The sequence below is a fragment of the Cyprinus carpio genome, chromosome A17 (genome assembly GCF_018340385.1).
Source record: "Cyprinus carpio isolate SPL01 chromosome A17, ASM1834038v1, whole genome shotgun sequence".
NCBI lineage: Eukaryota > Metazoa > Chordata > Actinopteri > Cypriniformes > Cyprinidae > Cyprinus > Cyprinus carpio.
This window is the reverse complement of record NC_056588.1, coordinates 14,028,416-14,054,009: the sequence shown is the minus strand read 5'-3', so window position 1 is coordinate 14,054,009 and position 25,594 is coordinate 14,028,416. Positions and strand designations below refer to the sequence as shown.

At 39.9% G+C, this 25,594-nt stretch overlaps 1 protein-coding gene across 9 annotated transcripts in view; it reads left to right on the top strand.

Annotated features, from left to right (window-relative positions):
* The window catches only part of LOC109051633 (estrogen-related receptor gamma a), a 154,604-nt gene that overhangs the window by 102,369 nt on the left and 26,641 nt on the right, over window positions 1–25,594 (top strand). For 6 of the 9 annotated variants that reach the window (XM_042774179.1, XM_042774180.1, XM_042774176.1 and 3 more), the window contains 3 exons: window positions 1,026–1,441; window positions 4,376–4,504; window positions 24,917–25,027. In XM_042774179.1, coding sequence (XP_042630113.1) covers window positions 1,026–1,441; window positions 4,376–4,504; window positions 24,917–25,027 — 656 coding nt within the window. The remainder of the gene's footprint in view (window positions 1–1,025; window positions 1,442–4,375; window positions 4,505–24,916; window positions 25,028–25,594) is intronic. The other 3 variants (XM_042774181.1, XM_042774177.1, XM_042774175.1) reach the window with 1 other exon arrangement.

Here is a 25,594-nt window from a genome sequence, read left to right as displayed (position 1 = left end):
TGGAAAGTGAGTGATGGCGCTGAGATCTTCGTACTGTCCCTTTCTCTTCTACCCTGCAGACGCTCATCTGTCATGGTGCATTTGATCACCGGATCCCACCTCTTGATCCACAATCACAAGAAAAGGCCTTTAGCACTTTTTTGTAGAGATGGACAATTTTGGTCCAGGAGAAATAGCAGGCTTTGACTTGTGCTTTGTAACTCAATAGTAAATAATTTCAGATAATTATTTGTCCTGTCAAATTAAAATGAATATGAATGGTCCGAGTTCAAATTTATATTGAAGAAAAAAAACATTTATATCTTTTTTGTATATATATAATATTGATATACATTATAACCAACTATAAACTGACACCACTATGATTCATTAAATGAGGCAAATAATGTCAAATACAAGTGCATATAATTTCTTTTTGAAAATATATCATTATGATAACTGTAAGATATAATTTATAAATTTAAAACTCTTAGGACATGGCTGAGTTGGTTGTGGCACATTTCTTTAGAACTCATTTGGCTGCACGCTATGCTGGAGTAGCGATGTTAGCACTCTTTTTTACAGCTGTGTAGATATACAACCACTCAGACACTTTAGTGAGACCCAGGGGACAGTGGCACACTGGCTCTCATATGCCTCTCCTCTTATGTTTCTTCTCAGAGAAGTCATTAACATGCTAAAAAACTAGAATTCTGAATTCACAATCAGGTCTTTTTTTAGCTTCTGAATGTTCTCTCAGGCTAAGGCGCAGGTGGACCCATGTGCAAAATAGAGAGTTGCTCTTAAGGGCGGGGGGGTTGGGGATATGTTTCTATTTCTTTTGTTTTTCTTAATGGCTTGGTGTTGGTGACATATTTCAAATCGCCCCTGCTGAAAATACATATTTACCAAAATAGCAGCATCTAAGGTACCATATAAGATCTCCGGCAATAATTTTCTTGGTGTCCACACACTTGAACATTATTTACTGTCAGTCATGTTCACTAACACTTTTGTATTTGTTTTGTTATGTTTTGTCCATGTAGGCTGCTCTGCAGAATGTCCAGCAAGGACCGCCACATTGAGTCGAGTTGCCCCTCCTACATAAAGACGGAACCTTCCAGCCCTGCCTCACTGACGGACAGTGTAAATCACCACAGCCCCGGCGGCTCTTCAGACGCCAGCGGTAGCTACAGCTCCACCATGAACGGCCATCAGAACGGTCTGGACTCACCCACTCTTTACGGCCCAACCGGTGCTCTAGGTCCCAGCGGACCCGGAGCCAAGCGTTACGAGGACTGCTCCAGCACTATCACGGAGGACTCACAGATTAAATGCGAGTACATGCTGAACTCCATGCCCAAGCGCCTGTGTCTGGTGTGCGGGGACATCGCCTCTGGATACCATTACGGTGTTGCCTCCTGCGAGGCCTGCAAGGCCTTTTTCAAGAGGACCATTCAAGGTTGGCTTTTACCCTACCTCAGCTAGAACTTCGGCTAGGTTCACGTGGCAGGCCAAGGGGTCAGAGGGTCTTAGTCAAAGTGCAATACCTAGAATGAGCACAAAGCAATTCCATACATCCAATATCTGCTGGTTTTATGTCTATTAAGCAGCTTTCCATCCAGTAGACATATAAAGCTAGAGGGTGGTAATGCTTGGCTTATAAACATTTCTTGTCTTGTTGCTTCAGATTAACAAGATTGATCAGTTATTTCAAACAAGAGATTAGAGGTAATTGAATATACTGGGAAGTTACCCATCTGCTAGTTTTTTTAGAAGTGGCAGTGAAGCTCTGAGGAACAAAGTAGGTGCTAAATAAATGGGTCAAATATTATGCTCGGCCTGCACACAATCCAGAGCCTCAGAAGGTGGGAATTTGACATATCGGTATGTTTCATCCCATTAGCCAATAAAACTCTTGGTGATTTCCAAAAACATCCCATCCAGCTGGACATTTATTGACTTCCAGACTGGCTGGTTTTTGAGGGAAGGAGCAGGGTTGGGGAGTTATGGGATGCAGAGGCGTCAAGACCACGGTTCGGCTGGGGGTACTGGCACAGGCAGCAGAACGGACGCCATGGCCACTCAAATCACTGGCATCTGGCATTCCGGTGGCACTCCTCCAATGCCACCTGACAACCTGCATCTATCACCTCCCAATTGAGCCACTCGTAGCCAGGCAGCAGGCAAAATACAGGAGGTGAACACCAAGAATGCACCTCAGGAAGCCCAGAACATTCCCAAATCTGTTCCCTTCTTCATAGCTGTAGTATAAGGTCAGCCCAAGGTCAAGTTGTCACCATGTTCGGGTAATAAGCTTCATTGGCATTTGACTGCAACTGATGAATGATGGAAGTTTAGCATTTAGTATTAAGACAGGCAGTGGAAGGAAGCGCTAGGGACATTTTATATCTTGTTTGAAACCTCTTGGCAGCCGCTTGAGTGATAGACAATGGACATTGCACTAATCGACTGCCACCTAACTCAAATCACATCACTCTATCCTGTCAGCGGAACACACACACATATAGCCTCCTTTCCACTGTGTTGATAACCTGGACACAGCACTCAAGCCATTGACATTCAACTACTGGTACTGTAGGAAAGCACCTATATTAGATTGGCAAGGATTTTTCTCACTTTGAAACATTCCCAGCTGGTTAAGACCACTCAACTTGCCTCAGCCCTCATGAGAATCACCTCACATCTTCACACACATCCCCATTCCACATGCATTCCTCCCAATCCGAAGACCCTAATGGATTCTGGAGATTACCTGACTAATAAATATTGGAGCTCAGTTTAATGGACATGCATACTTTAAATACTGTTTCCTGTTGAATTAGCAGTCTTGAGCATTTAGCCCCCTGCTCGCGCTGCTAATCTGCTTTTTAATGAGGAAACATCAGTTCACAGAAGAGAAGTCAATACAAATCAGTGTTTACAAAGTCTGATTAACTCTGAAATATTTCATCAGTGTGGAGGTCCCAGACGGGCACTATGTTAATTGCATGAGTGTGTGTGCGAGAGAGTTTGTTTCAGCCCAAGAAGTGTGAGTGCACGTACTTGTGTTCTAATGGTTATTCTATAGCACACATTCTCTCCATACACTGGTAGTTGTAACACTGCCATAAGCCATTCCAAACCCTAAATTTGTTAAATTAAATGACTATATCTGGCAAGTAATTCTTATAATACAGCCAAAAAACTATTTAAATGCTTTTATTGTGTGCCAGATTACTCATCAGGCTTCTATTTGTGTGCTGTTGCAGTAACAAGCATATATCATTGCTTTTTCCCTCTCACGGCATCATAGTGCTCAAAGAACATGCTGTAATATTCTACTCTATGCCAGGAATCACAGTAGCAAACTTACAGCTCTCTGTGTTTGTTCATGTGGGGGATTGGTAGGATGAGGAGCTGGGTTAGTGGTCACCAGGTTCACTGGTCAGCAGTGGTCAGCAGTTCACTCAGAGGTGAATTGTGACCTGCAGGTCTTTGTTTAGGTTTAGTAAAGTCTGGCCTGCCTATCCAGCTTCACACAGCTCTGTGACACATGACCTCTGAGGACAGCCATTGGCTCTTTTCTGCATGCCTTTTGCACCCTCAGACACACACACACACACAGATATGATGGGAAGATGTATGATGTAGATATGATGGGAGGTGATTGCTGTATTTCAGTGTCTTCTTTCGAAGTGACAAACAGAGGATAGGTTTACACTTAGAGTATTTTATTTGTTGAGAGTACATCAATGCTTTTCTAAAGTTTGAGGTCAGTAAGATTTTGTATTATTATTATTATTCAGCAACAGTGCATTAAATTGATCAAAAGTGACAGTAAAGGCATTTATGATATTACAAAAGATTTAAATGTAAAATAAATGCTGTTTTAAAAAAAAAAAAAAAAATTAATTAAATTCACACAAAAAAAAAAAACAGAACAGTGACTGATAATATATTTAATAATAATAATAATAATAATAAGAGTAACAAGAAATATTTATTGTGCACCAAGTCAGCATTTTAGAATGATTTCTGAATGATTGTGTGACGCTGAAAATTTGCCATCACAGGAATAAGTTACATTTTAAAAAATATTAAAATAATTTGTTTCAAAACCATTAAATAATCCTACCAACCTCAAACTATATATATACATATGTATACACACACACACACACAAACACAAACTATAAATATACATACACACATATGTACGTACACACACACACACACACACACACACACACACACACACACACAAAAATATATATATATACATATGTATACACACACACACACACATATATATATGCTAATTCTTGCTGGATTGCTATAGGAATAATGTTTTGGTTTGCAGTCATTAAACACTCTCTGTTCCTTCTCTCTACATGCCTCGCCACAGGAAACATTGAGTACAGCTGCCCCGCCACCAATGAATGTGAGATCACCAAACGCAGAAGGAAGTCCTGCCAAGCCTGCCGCTTCATGAAGTGTCTGACCGTCGGCATGATGCGAGAAGGTGAGAGTAATAAAAAATGGTTGGGGAGAAGAGGAAAGGAACATTTTATCCATTGTCCAACTGTATTTTTCACTCTACAATTCTGAGGAAATGCACAGGTTTCCATAAGGGGAAAAAAGTAGAACAGGTCCAGAATGAAGTCAAGGTTGAAACTGAAGGGCCAGTTGGCCTCATGCCTCGAGGGCCACTCACGGTCAGCCAAACACCGTCTTTTGCCTTGGCCTCCAGGCCCAGTTCTAACTAACAAGACTGGTTATTATTTAGAGAGCCGGCCTTTGAGGCATTTTCTCAGAGGTCTGCCAAACGGACAAGCAGTTATTTTCAAACCGCCGCTCTCCTGTGGAAACAGGCTCTGGCTCTTCAGGCTTTCCCGCTTTTGATGTTAAAAGTTTACAGAAGAGCTGCCTGAACTAGCCTTTAACCTTCACACAGGAAAAAAGTCCTTTCTGATATCTTCAGCAGCAGAAATGCGGCACGGCAGCTCGTTTCCTCGCTTCTCATTCAGGTGGACAGGAAGTGTTTTGTCTGCCTCTGAAAGAATAGCCGTCATAGGCGAGAGAGGGAAGACATGAGAGAGAATGAGTGTTAGGCTATGCTTCTGTCACTCACAGAACAGGACCTCTTAGAGACGCAGTTGACGGCACTTATAGGCTCACAGTTGTGTGTGGACACAAACGCTATGCCCCTTTAAGTCACGATCAGGTAGACTGCAACTTATTCACCGAGACACGAGACCAGACACACACACACACACATAAACCCTGCGGCCAGCCTACCTTCTGCGGTCCTGAGTGGTCAGCTCACATTATACCAAAACAACTCAGCTGGAGAGCAGCAGCAGGAATAAATGCCCCACAGGCCACATTTGTTTGCGTTGAGTGTGAGGGTGTGCGCATATGCATGTTTTTGTTCATGTGAAATGTTTCTTTTTCATATTATCCATCTTTTTCTCTCTCTCTCTCACACACACACACACATAAATGGCAATCTCATTCAACACTATTGTTGCCCTGTGCAGGGACATTTGCCTACACGGCCGGTGTCGCTGACAGGTAGGTAATTGATAAGTAGAGGCCTGTTTTCAGAAAGGTCTGAGGGATGTAGTTGCATGTTTGATATGGCATCTTCTCCCATGAGCACCCAGACAAATAGCAGCCTTTTGTTCTTGCTGCTAGCCACCCATACACACATATATCAAAATGGCACCCAATGGCACAACCATTTGTTGTAAAGTGCTTGAATTTAATACAGAGGTCCCCCTCTACATAAGAATAAGGGTCATTTGTAAAACTGATGCATCAATTTTCTTATTTTTCCAAAGCATGTACACTTTACACAAAGAATGAAAAACATGCATACAAACAATTCAGTTCAACAATGTATATTCATTGTTATTTATGTTTTTATTTTTTTAATGTAGCGCATTGTTTTTGTTAGTTGGTTTTATGACAGTCCCTACTTTTGAGCGTTACGATTTCTGAATGCACCTATTTCTAGTTGCTTGCAAACCTCATGGCTATTCATATGGAATATTTACATTTCTTTTTGTTCGACTGATGTCCCTCTTGGCTTTCTGCAAATAAAATGTTTTACTTACATTTTGTTTGGTGGTTTTACAGTAATTTTTAAATGTTGTTCAAGCACTTTTTGTCAGGTTTTGTTGTTTTCAGTGTTCTAGTTCAGAACTTGCTGGCCTGGGATCAGATTAAATCGAGATCAGTCATCTTTGTGTGTGTATTAGTTGTCAGCTGGTGTTAACTGTGGCTTGCTAGCTTTGGTGAGGTAAGGGCTAAGCTGACGTGTCAGCATCCATGCAGAGGCACTGTTTGGTGTTGGAGGGTTTTGGGGGAGGGGGTATGGGATGTTACCCATAGCAAACAGCTTCCTTAAGGGGAAGATCTGTCTGAAATTAGCCCTGTCACCCCTGGGAGACATGGATGTGAGGATGGGATAAGCAATCCTGATAAAGAAAGGATCTTTCACACACAAACATGCATCCACAGACTTGCAGTTCTGTATACCAGGCATCCAAAATCATGAAATCCTTCAGCGCACAGAGCCAAACCCCCGCAGGGCTAGTCGAACAACCCAACATAAAATCTGTCCACCTATCACTCGCAGTTCTCACCTACAGCTTAACACCCCCACATTGTACACACACACACACCACTCATACATATGCACAAGCAAATCCTCTCAGTAACAACACACACTCACTGTTGTACCAAAAGTGTGGGCAGGTGCTCACCTCACAGGCACATGTGCGTTCTAGCTGCAAGGAAATTGCTGCCTCCAGCTACGTCTTTGTTTGACCCTGGGGGCCAACCGCCTGCCGCGTCGCTACCTCCAGCCACCCAACTGTAAAATTATATCCACAGACAGTCAGAGAGACAGTGACGGGGCCTGACATTGCACTGGCCTGAGACTGCAGCCGGGAATCAGCCCTAACATGCTCGAGCTAAAGCACCCGGTGGTTCGCAGCATGAGGGAAACGAGAGCCGTACATCAGGACTGGAGAGTGCTTATTACACAACACTTAGAGAGATGCAGTTCACACACTCACAGAAGCACTCACAGGCGACCTGATGCATACGGCGCTGATCTCACACACTTACACTCAGAGAAAGCACTTATTCACAAGAACATATACACTAGGACACTAATGCATATACGCACACTCATAAATACCTACATGCTCTTCACTCCGCCAAACCTTGCATACTCAAGCTAAGGGAGAATGTGCATATGTGGTGATGAAGATGATGATGAGGCTAGATTCTCAGCCACTCATTCCTCATGTCTGAACACACAGATGGATGACCTTCTCCACAGAGAGAATAGAGACTTTATGGGACATGCTGTATGTATATTTGTTTCCTAAGTGAACAATGAAGAGTTTTATGTGCTTTCATCTAAACTCAGAAAGCGAATAAGAGAGTGGAAATAAGAAACCTGCAGATGCAGGATGGCAGTGATGGGATGCACCTTCCGAATATGTAACATCTAATTCCTGCAGAAGGCAATTAGAGCTCGCCCAATTATTGTGCTGTGTTATAGATAGCAGCTGTCCTAACGAAGGCTGGAGTTTGGATTCTGACAGCAGTGGCTCTCCCCACTGCATCTCTCTGGGGACATGAGCAGCCATGGAAGCAAAATAGCCAGACCTGCATGTAGATATGAGTAGGCTAAAGTGTCTCTCTCTCTTTCTGTCTCACACACATACACACTGACATACATACTCATACATATAGAGTGCATTCTGCTTTTAGTCAGAGCAAGAGAACAATTTAAAACTCAAAAGCCTGCCTCATTGAATCAAATCCTGCTTAAAATTCCACTGCTTCTGAGCTGCAAACGCTTCAGTGAAATATATAACATGCTGGCCACTGTCACCATTATCGTGACTGACACAGAAAATGTCAATGCCAATGATCACAGCGGTTAGATACACCACTGGAAAAAAAAACACCTCATCAGCTAAATGGTCCACAATATTTTCTCTTGTAGAAGTCTAAACCAATAGTTCTTAACTGGTGGATTGTAACCCAAAAATTGGTTGTTCTTGCTTGTTGATGTCAAAAGTCATCAAACTCTAGAGTAGTTTGGTGCAGATTTGTCTGTCAAATCAGATAGTTTGCATTCAATCATCCTGTGTTTTGAGTGGCAAGTTATTGGCTACCGATATTATAGATTATTAAATTATTTTAATATAATATTCTAAAATTATTATTTTTATTATGTAATAATAATCTATTAAAATATTTTGTTATTAGATAATAAATAATTATGTTATTGTGATTATTATTAATTATGCTTTTTGAAATGACTGATTTTAGTGATTTTATTTAGATTTTTTTATGGTAAACAATTTTGGTACTATGTTGGGTCACCATTTGATGTCAAATCTAGGTCTTGATGCAAAACCGTTGTTTTCTTCCCCTAATAAAATTAACAATACATTTTGTTCTAGAAATGATAGTGTGTAGCTGTCTGACTTAAGTTGTCCCAAGTGTCTCTAGAAAAAGATGGAGAGAGTGAATGAGATGGAGAAATGACTACTTAGCTTGACAGGGGTCTTGTCGAGTGCATCTGTCTCACCTCCTTCTTCCTCATTTCTTCTTTTCTACCTTCCCCCCCACTTCCAAACCTCTTGTTGTTGTTTTTTTCTTTCTTTCTTTCTTTCCTTCCTTTTTTCTTTTTCTTTCTTTCTTTCTTTCTTTCTTTCTTTCATTTTCTCCCTCTTTCTCATTCATTTTCTCACACTTCGTCCCTTCCTCAGCTGCCTTTCGCTCTCTCACCCCTCTCTTCCTCTGACGGGGGGCATAAATCATCGTGCTGTCAGCGAGGCTTGCTGGATTATGCAACGCCGCCATTCATTTAGAGCCTGAGGAGAGGACCCGTCTGAGACCACCCTCCACCCACCACGTTCCCCCACTCTTGCCTCCCCAAAATAGAGAGCCAGCATCTTAAAGAGTGCTCTCAGGGGGGTGATATCATTATGCAGTCTCTCTCTCTCTCTCTCTCTCTCTCTCTCTCTCTCTCTCTCTCTCTCTCTCTCTCTCTCTCTGTAGTTTGCCCTACTTTATTCCTAGATAGCGCCTCTGTGTGTGCTTTTAAATGTCAGCATGGCAACTCTTTCTCACTGCTGGTTTGTTTTTCTTCCAGTGTGCGATTGTGTTACACCAGTTCGAGGTCCGACCCATCTCTTCATTAAAGAACAAACTGTTGTCAAGCATATCACAAGACTAATTCACTGCTAGATATGTGGCTAACTCAGTTCCTGTAATATATAAAACAGACAGAAAAAATAAAAAATAATTACAGACAGAAAAATCATTGTGAACAGCACTGATGATATACCAGTACACTCTTAGATAATAAAACTTCCAAAAGTTGATTTTCACAGCAATGCCACAGAAAAGAACCATTCTGGGTTTCCAAAATGTCTATGTCATTTAATTATATAAAATAATTATATAACATAGACCGTAACGTGGTTTTGGTCTAACTTCTAAGTATGAAATGTCACTCAAAAGAAGACTTTTGCCTCTTCATCATGAAGAAGAAGTGTGCACCAGAGACAGTCACGCTCTTCAGAACGGAGCCATTTGAATATCATGACAGCCTCATTATAGTGTCATAACTGACTGGCAGGCCTTGCTTGATAGAGCTAGTGATGTGTATCACAGCACACACCTTCCTCCTGTACTCACTGCACGTGCTTCAAGGGTTGAAAGCATGCTTCACATGAAATAACCCTGCGTGGGTCATTTGGGAGTTGTCTGACTGTCCTATCTACTGAACCTGCTTAAAAACCCAAACTACTGGCCATAGAACACCTCTCCAGGTTGGGTCTGGGAATGAAACAGCTGGGTTAGTTACCCTCCATCCCCCTTATCTTGCCCTCCTCTCTCTCCCCCGACCCTCTCTTACTGTTTAGCAGATCCCTTCTGGCACTGCCTAAAACGACACACATAATTAGGGCATTAACTCCTCTTAATTGCTGAGAGGTTTCTCTTTTTTCCGTGCAGAGACAGAAAGGTCATCGTTGTGCCTTTTCCACCTCCTCTCTAGCAGCAACAGAAGGCACAGTAGCGCAAATCCCTCCTCGGCTCCTTCCTCGATTCTCCCCTGTCATCGCTCTTCCCTCCCCTCCAATCCCTCTGTTCTCATGCTCCCTGGTTGTTCGACATCTTTAGGCATTCAAGTAACCCACAGAGGATTGGTGGAAGTCCCTGCGCTGAATTGGAGGCAGAATGAGCATTGTATGTTTGGACCCCAGCCAGGCAGGGGGAAGATTTTACATGCTGCTGACTTTGGAGGACTCTTCCCATCCTCCTCCTCCTCCACTCATGCATTTCCCAGTTTGCCACAGCCACTTGTGGGCAGAGGGACAGCTGGAGGTCTGTGCTCTTTCGTTTTCCATACAGAGCACCAGGGACACTTTGCTGACACTTAATAAATTAAGATTTTTCCCAGAAGGCAGCTGCTTGGCACGTCCATGGCAGATATTCACATAATTAGGTGATGTATACATACAGCAGCCACAAAAAAGTACTTGGACAATGTAGCCAAACTTAAGGAATGAATGCATTTGCATTAGATGAAACATCAAACCAAGTGCCATTTATGTGAAAGAAGTATAGCACATTTTTCAAGAAATTTTCAAATAGAAATTCAAGAAATTTACAAAAACAAATAAGTTTTACATGATTAAACAATAATTATTTAAAACTAAGACATCACTTCTACAAAAACTTCTGGTATAATTTGTTTTCAGATGCCACTTGATTTTAGATTTTGTTTATAGTGCAATAAAGTGCATACATTAAGTGTGACTTAAGTGTCCATATACCTTGTGGGTCTTCTGTACATTCAAATGCAAACAAATGCAAATTTGGGTTCTTCACTCTCAGCAACCTGAGAAACCTGTGGCTGAATCACCATATGAACTCCAGTGGTATACGTTTGGTAAACAGCAGTGTAGCATCATATCAGAGAGGATATTTTAAAGTGCTTCCTGCGGAGCACAGTAAATATGAGCGCTGTGAATGTGTTCCAGTCCACACAGGCCTGGCAGACACTGTTGAAGCGAGGGCCTTCGATTGAGCCTATAATTGAGTGGCTCGGCAATAGAGTCTGGACTGCTTCCAACATTCAGCATGTCCCTCATCACAAGTGCCTGAAGCCCACCACCCGCAATCCCAGAGAACGCCTCCGCTGGGATGCATATGCGGCTGCCTTGTCCAGCACCTGCTGACCTTTTAATGGCTCTATATGGGCTCTTGCAACCACACCAATCATGCAGCTGCCCGACTGTCATAACAATGCAACAGTAACATATCGTTTTGAATGATGTGGCTCAATCAGCGCTCTGTACAGTGCAGTGGGCCATGGCCGCAGGCAGCAATTTGCTTGCGCTGACTCTCTCCAACTGCTTTGTTTTGGTAATTTGTGACCAATTTCCTTACTGGGCTTCACTTGTGAATGAAGGGACAAGTCGGACTGGGCTCTTGGCTTCTCCGGTTCTGCACCGCTGCCTGCAGACGGTGGTTTTTTTTGCATAGACAGACCATGCTGAGCCCACAGACTGTGCTTTCCCAGCCGACCAGGCTGATTTGGTTGCAGGGCAGGGTCTGGAATTTGGCAGGGGCCTGATGCCTGCACAGCTGGTGCAGTGAGAACGTCCTTATTTCTTTATGTCAGGAAGCAGGCCAGTAGCATTGCTACAACCCAATCGCAGCCTTTTTACCCTCGCAAGGCTGAGAGCATCATCATCTCTGTCCTGATTATCTTCACATATTGGGAACTAACACCTTAAACACACACATACGAGGCATGTGATATCGTCATAATCTGTCAATCCATGTGGACTAGTGCGATTGAGCAGGAGAACATCTATGTGGAAGGCAGGGAAGATGTTTTAAATGACAGACCATTCTTGTATGAGCCCTGAGGTGAGGCTGGGGAGGCTAAATTTGGTGCAGTGTGGAACTGTTGTCTTTGAGAGGCTTGATAATAGTAATCTATGAATGACAGGAGAAGTCTTGAATACGGCAAGGCAAACATTTGTATGCACTCAGGATGAAATGCGTTTCACCACTCTAGATGCTGTATTATTACTCCCAAACCTACAGAATTAAGCGTACACTTCAGTAGTCTTTGGACTTATTCAGACTTCCTCATGCAGCTGATGCATTCTGGGAAATCAAATCACACTTTATTTACACACTTCAGGTCCATTGGTACAAATCTTCTACTGTGAATCCTTAACAAATTCATGACGACACATTTGCCGCCATATCTGTTTCTTTATAAGTGCACGACAACACAACAACGCAAGTCTAATTAGCATGAGTGTCAGCATGTACAAAAGCAATTGTGTAATTTGCTGTAAAATAGGTCACAGGCATTGAAACAAAGTATTATAAATGTATTTCTGTCCAGAGGTTTGTTACCACCAGGCACATCAGTACGCATCTGTTAATTTCTCATCCAAAAATAGTGTAGAAATGACCTGCTTAGTTTGATGCAGGGTGTTAATCTATCAGCGATATCCCCACAGATCTGCCCGTTGTTGTTGTTAGAAATGTTTTTTATCTTGCTTTTCTTTTCTATTTTCTGTGTGGTTTCCATTTAGCAGGTAGTTGTCTTCAAAGTGAAGAACTGAACCTGCAGATTATGTGATAGCAGACCACGTATTTATCAACTATTATACCAACAACAAACAAAAAATATATTATTAATAATCTACTAGTAAAAAACTCCACAAAACACAACATACAGTACTTGTCTTGAATGAGGAAAAGCACTGGTTTCACGACTCTCTACTGTGCACACACACAAGCATGCTTACAAACAGGAGTATTATCCTCTCCCGGTACCCCAGGCTGTCCGGCACAGAGCTGTTAAAGCACTGATATGACTGACAGATGAAGTTTCTTTAGAAGAGTGTATTTCAGTGGGTCATACCCCTGTCACTTAACCGTAAACCCACACCACACTTACATTTCCTGTGTTCACCTCACCTAAATGTCTCACAAAACCCACACACACAAATAGCACAGACAGTCAACAAAGGTTTTTATTTTTATTTTATTTTTTATATATATATTGTGAGTGTTCATGTCTGCATTTAAAAGACACTATCATGATCATGTGCAATGAGTCAGTGCAGCCCTTACTATGTGCAATGGAAAATTAATGTGAGCTGATTGCAAAGCATTTCATTTACTCATTGTCTTTAAATTGCTTTGGGCTAATTTCACAAGGCCTAAGTGCTGATGAGGTGAATTTGACACATTGAATTTGAACAATATCTTCAGATATTTTCAGAGTGGTGATGTGGAAGGTGAGATGAAACACTATCTTTTTTTCTTCTTTTTATTTCATTCCCATCATTCAAAACCTTAATATGTAATGCATATAGTGGGGACCAAATGTCTGAGACCATTGCATGCTTTTATAATTTATTATTTTTAATTGTTATAATTTTATTTATTGATTATTATTATTATTATTATTATTATTATTATTATTATTATTATTATTATTATTATTTAAGGTCAATCACAAAAAAAATATATATATAAAATTATATAAATTGTAAAATGAAAATAATACTACATATTTTTATGTGTGTAACTAACTCTAGCACTCTCTATTCTAATTCTGTTTTTTTAAATAGACTTGCACTCTATTAGTTTATGAACTGCTTTATGTATATATATATATATATATATATATATATATATCTATATATATATATATATATATATATAAAACTTATATATATGATATATATATTATATATACTGTGTTAAGCTAATACATGTACTGTGTTAACCGAGCTTGTCACTTGCATATCTTTTGCTCTCTTGTTGATTTTGACACACACACACACACCACACACATATATATATATATAATATATATATATATATATATATATATATATATATATATATATATATATATATATATATAGATATATATATCAATTTTCTTTCTTTTTTTTCGTGTGTGTGTGTGTTTTCTTGGCTGTTATTGTGTTATGTCATATTTAGGTTTTGATGATATGGACACATATAATACGTTCATATTCTAAATACCAATTATGTACTGTGGAAAAAAAGAACGCAGAAAAGGCTCAGATGCATGTTCTGTCGTTTGAAGGGTTGAATGAACACACTGGGCATGGTGAAGTGGCAATTACCCACTCATCTCCCACTGACTGACCTGAAGCAACCTGCAGGCCGCTTGCAGCTCGTCCCTCCTTCCTACAACATCATCAGTTTCCCCACTGGCCCATATTAACCAGCATGGCCCTGCCCCAGCACCATCCCGTGCTCTGCTCTAATGCAATCTCCCCCATCGGATGGCCACCATCACCCACTGCCTTGCAGCACTCACGCCCTTCCATAGTGACACATACCGTCTCATTCTCACAACTCCTGATAGATGATGACCCGCCATGAAAATCTGTCTGTTCCGGTCATGTTGAAAGCTTAAAAACGTTTACTCATTTTTGAAGTAGACACTTTTTTCAGCCTCCTTTTTTGGATGATTCATTGTGTATGTGTACAAGGTATGTGTGGAAAGTGTATCTGCGTGGTTTGTGGTCTATTAGTGTCTATTAGCATCTATTAGTGTTCAACACCTAAAGGTTAATTTTATTACCTTCTTCCCCATCATATATCCCTGCTCAACATCTAAACCTCTACAAGTCTTCCACCCTCAGAAGACACCCACTTTCTATTATTATGATGTATCAGAAGCCCTCCATGTGATCAGTGAGGCCGAGAGGAGCGCTAGCACAGCAGGGAATGTCGTTCCATGTGAAAGTGTCTGAATGCAGCAGCAGAGGGCTCAGCCTGAGACACACGACTGATGAGACTTTAATTAGATCATTTAGAGGCGAGGAATTGTTCAGGCAGAGAGAGGCCTTGTTAATGCAGGCATACAGCTCACTAAGTAGTTTTTTCCTTGGCACTGATTTTCCTCAGGTAATAACCAAGCACACCGCACACAAATACAATGGAGCTTTAGAACAGAGTCTATCTATGCATCCATCCATCCATCTGTCCATTTGTGCCATCAGTTTGACATGTTTGGCTGACAAATTAAAATATATATTTTTTACAATATGAAAAATTCATAGATATACATTTCTTTCTTTTTCATTAGTATTATTATTATTAAATACTGTTACATTCTATTATTATCAGGCTGATATTGGAAGCAGAGGATTTCAGGACATTTTTTCCATTTTTAAAAAGGTAAAATATTCATAATACTTTATGAATATTATTATAGATAGATAGATAGATAGATAGATAGATAGATAGATAGAAATACTATGAAAGAATGTGGAAAAAATAGGGAGAAAGAAAGAAAATGTGATATTTTGTAGGTGAATCCAAGCAAGCTGTGACGTCAAGAATAGACAACGTGGTTGCCACGTCAAATCACAAATTATATTGTACTTTGACAGATTGTTCCCTTGCTTTAAAAGTGCAGTTACATCTCATTTGTCACTGTTTGATCTGTAAGTGTGGCTACAGGAAAGGAAGGCCCTCCATCTTTCCAGCAATTTAATGGCTAGGAGACGGACAACGGCCGACAGCCACCTGCCCACAGACCGCAGCGCTGATCTGTTCTCATTTACTCCACCATCAGGCCAGATAAAGGCAAAAATCGCTCCTTTTGATCCCACAATGCTGGCCACCACCTCCCCTGTCCAATATCTCACCCCTACACACCCGTGTGCTATTAACATCTTATTCTGCCTTGGCTTTTGCCCACCATTGCTCCCCTCAAAATATTTAACTCACAGACATACTTTATGCACAATTATGCTCCTTGATTTTGAATTGATGCATTTTTCTCCAAAGCCCTGTTCAGAAGGAACTTGTTCTCCCTGGTAAATTTGTGTTTCACAGACATACTTTATGACTTAAATCCTGTTCCAATTAAACATATCTATAATTTTCTTGCATAACCTTGGTAAAAATAATGGAGCAAATTCGGCTAACTCGTGTGTCCTCTGAGAACTACCCGGTCGGGATAGCTATGTCTCTGAATGATATTTAATTCTTTTCCCTCCACTACTGTTGAATAGCATAACTAAAGCTAAATTTCTCATTGCAGTGCCTGGTACATCTTTGTTTGTTTGATATTTATTTCTTTTTACTTTCTATTTATTTTCTTTTTACTTTTTTGTGGCTTCATTCACATAATTTTATTCTGCTTTTTTTCACGTATTCATTCATTATTATCATTATAATTTATTATTATTATTGGTATTAGCAGATAGAAGAAACATGATATCAGCACTTAATATTTCAATTGAAATAGTTTACTTGGCGGTTAAGTTCGAATGCTTTTTTTGATACTTTATACTTTATAGGTATTTGATTATTTATTTAATGTTATTGATTATTAATATTATTATTTGTCTATTCATTCACATAGATTTATTTATTTATTTATTTATTTATTTTTTGCTTTCATTCAAATTTATGTACAAATAAAATAATAATAAATTATTATTATTAGTAGTAGTAGTAGTAGTAGTAGTATATAAAATCCTCATACAGGGTTGTAGACATCAAGGGTTTTAGTCCAGAAAAAGACATGGGCCAAGGGGGGCATGTAAAGATGTTGAAAGAGTCTCAGTCCATTGTGTGGTGTTAATTTGCTCTGCTCTGCTTGCTCCTGGGCAGACCGGAGGCCTGGGTAAATTCAGTTTGAACACGGCACATTGTCTAAACATATCGGCCTGCCAATCAGTCACCCCGAGCCCTGATAAGAGCCGTCTTGTATTATTGAATCAACAATAGGGCGGCTCTGCCGGCAGGAAGATAACACACGCTTATTTCTCTTTAAGTCTCGGCAGAAGAAAGGCGCTGTCCACATCCACCTCATATAACTGCCTCAATTACCATAAAAACCACTGCCGTGCCCAACCTCACACATGCCTCTGCTGCTGTGAAGGAGCCCGCTGTACGTGTCTGTGTGTGTGTGGAGGGAGAGGGCCATAAGATAGTACTGTGTTTCCAATTATCAATTTCAACATTTCAATCATTTGGATGACATTCCATCAGCGCTCACCACCCCCCTAAAATTTCAGTGTCCTTTATACTGGGGATCCTGGATGAAAGATTGGTCATATTAAAATTGTGCTCAGCTCTGAACAGCCATGACTCGATAACCAATAATAGCTTTACACAAGTGACACTGTTCCACTCACAAACGTCTTTTCCATTGCTCCAGTTGTGTTTTTCCCCTCACAAAGCAAGCAAAAACATGTCAATTTGACCTAGACGTCGACATCCCCCCCCCACCATTTGAAGTGGGAAATCCAATGGTGATCCAATCAGAATTGATTCCAATATCAGCAGTCAGCAATATTACTCCGCCCCAAAATGATCGCCGTTCATCACTTTGTCTATTAAGTCAGCCAAGCATTTGGCAGGTTAGCAACAAAGCCCAGAAAGAGATGCAGCCAGCCACGACTAGACTTTCTGTGCCGAAATATTACACTGAATTTGTCCACATCAGTCAATGCCCACTCACTAGCTTCGGCCCACTGCAGTCACATATCCAGGGCACCTGCAGTTCGCTTCTCTCTCGTTCTCAATTTAAGTAGTGTTGAGAATGTACAGGGCATGACACAATAATTAAAGTAAGTAGATAGCTCAGTAATTCTCTCCAGATTTTCTGCAGACAATAAGCAGGGCTCCCCCTCTAATATCTCTTTATTTTCTCTGTGCATCTCCTTTTTCTCCAGCTCTGGATCTGCCTGTGTGTAGGGAGAGGCAGCCATGCACCGGACACATTTCATTAGGATCACCCACTCCTGCTCCTCTTTTAATATTTGAAGGCTCATTTGTTAAGTGGGAATGGTCTTTTCTCCTTGTCTTTTTCCCCCCTTTTTTGGGCTTTGGAAATATAATTTTCATTTTTTAATTTGATTCATTTAGATTAAAATCATTAATCAGGACTGAAAGTGAGTTAATTTTCTGGAAAATAAATGAGCTTGTTCGGATAGCTCTTTATTAAGTGAGAGGTGTGTGCAGAGGGGTGGGCGGTGATGGAGGAGGGTCTCTTTCAGGTACTATAGGATTGACTATTGGCCCAAAATGAATGAGTGAGAGAGATTGGTGGGCTTATCCTGTGATTATGTGTATTTCCATAAATTTTTATTAAACTGTGTCTTAAGCAAGATACTTCGTTTGAATTTTGCATACACAATTACATGTACAGCCTTGTGTCTCTTTGTTATGTTGTAAAGGTCTTTGGGATATTAATATTAAAACCAGAAAAGTGCTAATTCATATAATATTATATAGAAATATACTTTTATGTAAAATATAAGGACCATAAAAAACAAAAGGCAGCTGAAATTGCATGCCATGAAAAAAAAGACCAATCATAATTGGTCATATTATAAGCATAATTAAGGAAAAATACAGTTATTTGTTACAGTTATTCAGCTTTTTTCAGGAGCAAGTACAGTGTATTGGTAAACTTTTAGGTGGATTTTAACCTATTTTGTGCAATATATTAAAATGTATAAATATATTCTGTATAGTATTTATTGACACTATATACTGTTATATAAATAATAATAGCAATTATTATTATTTATGTATTTATGTACATTTTGGCGTCTATTAAAAATATTTAGCTGTTTAAAGGCAAACAAGAATAGAGCAACAACAGTTATTTTAACAAATAAAAATAACTCTTTTAGGACTTGCGCTGCTTCAGCGGAAATGCGCTTAAAAGATTCATTTTATTCGTAAGATTTCTGGTGTGGAAAGTATAGGTTTTGGAAGGATTGCATTTTTTTTCTTTCAGAATATGGCGTTTATGTTGTCTTTTTACACGCTGTCCCTCATACCAAACCTGACTTGTTTGTCAAGATGGTCACGTCTGTTTATTTGCTGGTGGTCAGCAGATTTTCAAAGGATGCAAATCCTTGTCAAGGGCTAAGCCAAGCATGAGCGGAAATCTTTCACCATCAAAAATTCAATGCATAGCTTCTAAAATTCTAGAAATCAAAGTGTTTAATTTCAGTAGCCGGCCGATCAAAATGCAGAAACCAGACATTATTCTGAGTTTGTTTGTTTTTTGGTTTTTCTGTTTGGGAATTTGAACATCTCAAAGCTCAAGATAAATGCTGTCAATATTTGCTCCTCAGTGTAATTACGTTATGGAGAAACTCAAGGGGAGGCGATTGTGCCAAGGGAGCGGGGGGGGATTTAACAGGCTTAAACATCAGAAAATCAAATAGAAATCCACATTTTATGCATGAATGGCACCACAGAGTGCACTCGTCCCATGGCTTAGCAGCCAGCATTTACAGCGGCAAAGAAAATAAATTCTCATTGGATTAAGAGGAAGATTCAGATGACAGTGTGTCTACCCACTCTGTCCTCTTCTTGTGCTCTCTCTGGCATCGTCCCGGTGAAGATTTAATAATTCATTCCTGTAGATCTCAGGGGATCTTGCAACCAGCGCTCCTGTTGCTCACCAATGTTCATTTGTCTGAGGCCCATTTGCATTTTGTATTTAAACTCAGCCGATTGCAATTGGGATTCGCTCTTTTTCTCAGAATGGGGTGTCCTGCTTGCTGGGCTGGCTTCAGCACTTGGGACACACTTTGTTTTGCCCTTTGCCATAGGTCACAGTTATTTCCACATAAAAGCTCATAGCGTTAATGGAATAGACTAGAGGATGGGGGCTTCTGTGAAATAGGAAAGCTGACTAGAAGCTCACATTGATGAAAATAACTTGGTCCCCCTTGGATTTAGTTAAAGTGAACCAGCAAGAATATGTGTACAAAGGTGGGTTGTGATGTTCTTAGGCCTTGCTTCTAGAATATCTACTTTATGGGACAGAAATAGTTAGGCTGAACATCTAATGGAGTTTGGCAGCTCAGTAGACTGGTACTTTTACCCCGTGTTCATTTCCGTCAGCGCCTAATGACTTTTAAATGTGCTTTCTTAAAGAGCAAGAGTGCTAGGGTCCAAAATTAACACCTATCAAGAGCCAAATGTGAGTACAAATAGTCTTTGGCAAGTAAATAGTATGCAGTTACCACTGGACGGTACCTCAAACTTAGTACATGGTGTAAATTAAGTTGTAAGAATGATAGATTGAATTTTGCAGATGAAAGTGACAGCTTTAGAAAATATCTGTTGCAACTTCCACATCTAGTATCGACTTTTATATCAGAAGTTTAACTTTTGTCTTTATTTTTTCTTAATTTGTAAACACGTTCATTACACAATATTAATTGTATTAAGTAGCCAAAACTTATTTATTTGATTGATTGATCAACTAACTTGATCCACACTGCCCACACATACTATGCAAAGAAATACTATGCTAAAAACTAAAACTGAAAATAATAATCATAATCATAAATGCAGAATACCATTTCATGGCAAGTAAGGGATATTTGCTTGCTATTGTCATGTGTGGATTTAATTTGGTAACCTGATGAGAACTAATGCTGCTATTGATGAATATCAGTAATTCATAATTTAATATATCACAGTTTCCTGCCAGTATTTTTAAACAAATACTATAATGACACAAAAATAGAGGATTGAGTGATTGCACTACACAGTGATTGCACAACACTACAATGCAGTAGTAAATAAATCAGATCAACATTCTATCCTCCTTATGTTTGGTTTTAGTCAGTGTCTCATTTTCCTTCTAGACATACTGTTGATTGAAGATCTATTCTGGTAGCCAGAGTTAGCTGGTTAAGTGCTTGATCCTATATATATTCATCAGAGAGAAAGCTATACTCTTGTGATGCATGGCACCTATAAAAAGAAACTGAACTATCAGCACACGTTTGACGTTCCTGTGAACACTTAAGCCTTTGTTGAGTGGAAGTGGTGTAGTGTTTATGCATGTCAGCTGTGAGAAATTTGGCTGCTGTATTTACTCTCCAGTGCCCCATCAGCCTTGGCCAAAACAACAGTCTCCTCGCCTCTTTAGTGTGTCTGCACGCATGTCGTTGACTACTAAACAAGAATAGGTGTAATATAATGATGTAAGTTCAAGACATCAGAATTCTCTGGCCATGTCTGATTAATTAGTCTTTTTTTAAAGTGGCACACATTGCTGCCAGGTTGATTGTTTCTCTCACACTTCCCCGTAAATTTCTGCAGACGCCTTGCAGGATTCCACGCCACCTATGAAATTCAAAACAAGCCTTGTAAGAAGTTTACGGTCATCTGTGGGTCCTAATAAAAACGTGGTGGGGAGGTGTGGAGAGGGTAGTAGGATAATTTCAAACAAGGTAAAAGGGATTCCACCATGAAGCAACTAGTCTATTTGTCATCTTAATTAAAACAGTAAAATCGTGTTATCTACTGGGGATTTACAACAGTGTGAAATGAATTCTCCCGTTTTTTTTTTTTGTTCTGTCAGCCTGCATGAAATGTGAAGCATTTGCTTTAACAACATTTCATGCCCTACCCAGTGCTAATGAATGAAGTAATAAGAAGGTACATTTCAGAACATATAAATAAGAGAAAAGAGAAGTGAAAATATAACCAAATGCATTATTTTGCATCATTTAAATCAGGGGTCTCCAACCCTGCTCCTGGAGAGCTACCGTCCTGCAGACTTCAGTTCCAACCCTGCTCCAACACCCCGTCTGTAATTATCAAGTAGCCCTGAACACCTTGATTAGCTGGTTCAGGTGTGTTTGATTGGGGTTAGAGCTGAAATCTGTTGGACAGAAGCTCTCCAGGAGCAGGGTTGGAGACCCCTGATTTAAAGAAACCTGTTATTTAAAGGGACAGTTCACCTAAAAATTAGAGTTAAAATTCTGTCAGTATTTTCTCACTGTCATACCATCCATACTTCTATTACTTTATTTTGCAGTGGAACACAAAAGAAAACATTTTTGATAATGTTCATGCTAATCTTTTCAGTACAGTGAGAGTGGATGGGGACTGGGGCAGTCAACTGCCAAAAAGAACAAAAACCCTCATAAAAGCTCTATTCTTTTGATATAGACTCCCTAAGACATATGATAGCTTTATGTGAGGAAATTATGGAAAAATGACTAAAAAAACATTACTGAATAAAAAAATAAAATAAATAAAATCCTGCCTTGATGCTGTAGTCACCATTCGCTTTCCATGTATGGAAAAGAGCAGCTAGGACAATCTGCGATAAATATCTCCTTTTGTGTTCCACAGAAGAAAAAAAATACAGATTTCAGAAGGGCGAGTAAATTGTGCCAGAATTGATTTTTTTTTTTTTTTTTTTTTTTGGTTGGACTTTCCCTTTAAATGAACTTTTTTTGTCCTCCGTTTTAAAGAAACTAATTGTATTCACATAAACTGTATTGTAAGATAATTTGGTCTGTTTTGAGAGTATAACATCAGAGTGGTGTTTTGCGGTGTACGTCCCATGAAGCAATGTTATTCATCAAGATCATTCCTCACGAGCCCATAGATACACCATCAAACAAACAATCGGCAGCTCTTTGTATCTGCGTCTGTGAGAAACCCGACCCAGTGGCGCACCATGTGCAGCCAGGCGCCTGCTTGCTTTACAGTCATGTGGCGAAAGAAGGTCTATCAGCAGACAGATGTATCCCGATGGTGTGAAGCCACATTCGCCATTTGTGGAGGGTAACGATCGCCCCTGGGTTGGCATCCCGTAGCCGCATCTTAATCTTAACCATATAAGAGAAGCCACAAAGCTGGCTGCAAATCAGTAACAAAGGGTAACTCATTCCAATGTTGTTTGTTTTGGAGCGTGTAAATCCTTGAACGATCCTCCTTCAGCAGTGAGGGAGGCTTTCCTAATAATATCTCACCGTAGAGGGTGTCTTTCAGGGTTGTGCTGCATTAATTCCTCATCTATGTCCAGCGCATTGCAGGCCTATGAAGGTGCAGCTCGGACTCAAAACTTTATACACAGGTGCGCATCAGTTTGATGTCATTTGCAGTATTTGTTCTAGATCCAGGAAAAATCAACCAATCAGGGTAATTAAAGAGCTATATATCTGACCCGCATTAACCTGGATGTCAAATGCAGGTTTTGTGAAGTACCAAGATGTAAGATGCCGCACAGTCTGCAGGTGATGCTATTACAAGTGTGTCTGTAGCAGTGAATTAGCCCAATAAACCCTGCAGTCCTGGCACCCGGGCAGGAGCTGGATCCGGTTTCTGGCGGGACGGGGGGTGCTTGGTCTTGTTAAGATGAGAGGCTGTCAACTTGTGAGCATCATGTGTAGTTGCATATTTTGGGTGCTGGCATCAAGGAGGTTATGCTAACAATGTGACATCTTTTTAAGACCACCGTTCTCATGTAAAACGAAGCCTATGGGATGTGTGTTCCTTCATGGAAATGTGAGCAAACAGGGTCACGGATCTGCTTTTGTCCTGGAGTACAATGTCACATAATCAACAACCAGCCAGGGTCAAAGTTAATTAACACTCATTATCACTCCGTCCCAAAATACGCCTGCATGTTGTGCAGTCATAGTGAAACACTGATCTATATGAGGAAATATTACTACTATGGTTACTATTTAGTTGGAATGGATAGCTTATTTAGAAAGGCATCAATAATAATGGAATAAAGCAGTATTTTTAATGAGCATAACAGACTAGTTAGTCAGTAAAGTCTATTTGACTGTGAACATTATGAACATGAAGTGTGAACATTATGAATGAAAATCTGCATAGTGTGATTTCAAGTTTGTGTCATGGTTATGTTTTATCTCCACTTATTGTACATATTCCAGATCTATACTTCAAGAGTATATATATATATATATAGATAGATAGATAGATAGATAGATAGATAGATAGATAGATAGATAGATAGATAGATAGATAGATAGATAGACACAAATAGATTCACATTGTGTTGAGTTAAAATATAATCAGGTAAAACCCATAAGCAGCACTTCAAAATTTCAGTCAGTTCTCTTCAATATGAGAAAGGTGCATCTCATTGTTAAATTATTCAGAGAGTGTCAGGCCCTGAAATCCCAGTGGAGGTGGCGATTGAGCACCATTCAGATAAACGAGAATTCCAGTGTTTTAATTGTGAAACGAGGGCCGGCCCACTGGGCCTTCCTGTCCATTCCGTTCCTTTCTAGCATGCAACGTGAAACGGGTCCTGGGCCACCTTTAAAAGGTTTCCATGGAAACCACCCACCCCCTTGAGAGGTTTGCATAATTAAATTAAGGCTCTTTTGTATGTCAATTAATTAAAAGCAGGGACAGGTCTTTAAGGCTCTGCACTTATCAGAATCAAGGATCGCGATGGATGGATTCAGAATGTTTTCACAACTGTCGCGCCTCAATAAATTACTCACCCATCACATTTTATTTGCTCTCTTTGTGGAGGAAAATATCGATGGGGGCTTTGAATGATGGAGGAGAATGGGACGCCTTTAAAGACACAGTGATGTGCTTCACACAAGTACTTCAACGCCTCTGCACTCTTGAGTGTTAACGTCTCCTGTAATTGTTGTCACCAACACTTTTGCGTGTTAACACAACACACATGTCCCTCTGCTTTTTACCTGTTATTTTTCTGTGAGCTGAGTGCACTAAAGATGCACACGCGCTACAAGCAGGAGATGGGCAGGTGCGTGTCTGGATGTCACATGGAGAGAGCGACTGTGCCCCTGTCTGTCAGCAGCTGGTCATCTCCTGTCCACATCCCTGAAATGGCCACTGACAGCTGCCGTGCCGTTTATGGCGGGCTCACAGCAGCCCGCTCCCCTCACAGTGCTTTTAAAGTGACAGCGCAGGTTATCTGACTGCTTTACTGAAAGCCTGTGTTCATTCTAGAATGATGTTTGATAAGTAAATGTTGTTGTTTTTTGTGTCTCCTCTTTTTCATCAGGCGTTCGACTGGACCGTGTGCGTGGTGGAAGACAGAAGTACAAACGCCGGATAGATGCAGAAAACAGCCCCTATTTGAACCCTCAACTGTCTCTACCACCAAAAAAGCCATGTAAGAACATTGTATTCATTTAATGACTTTTTTTAATAAAATTAAAACAGATCAAAATGTTGCATTTAAAAAAAAATGCTAATTTAAAGAACTCAAAAGAAAATATATTAAAGAATTTCTTAATATTTGTTGGGCCATAACATTAAAGTCAATGGGGTAATAAATAAATAAATAAATAAATAAATATAACACACACACACACACACACACAATAAAATATAAATAAATAAATAAATAAAAGGGTGAGTAAATGATTACAATTATTATTATTTTTTTTTTTTTTTTGTGAAATAGCCAATATCCAAAAAAAAAAAAAAAGAGATCAAACACAGAATCTTTCACTTATATCTCAATGTCATCTTACAGTGACCTGCCCTCTTTCCAATGCACCAGGAAATTGGACACAAAACAAGAAAGACAGAGATGTAGTATATGACAGAGCCAATCGACAAAGATGTTTGTGCGTGTGTGTGTGTGTATTAGGGGAGAGCGAGCTAACGCAAGAGAGAGAGAGAGGTCTAATCCGGATTAAATCCAATCTGGCAAAGACATCAAACCCACAATACC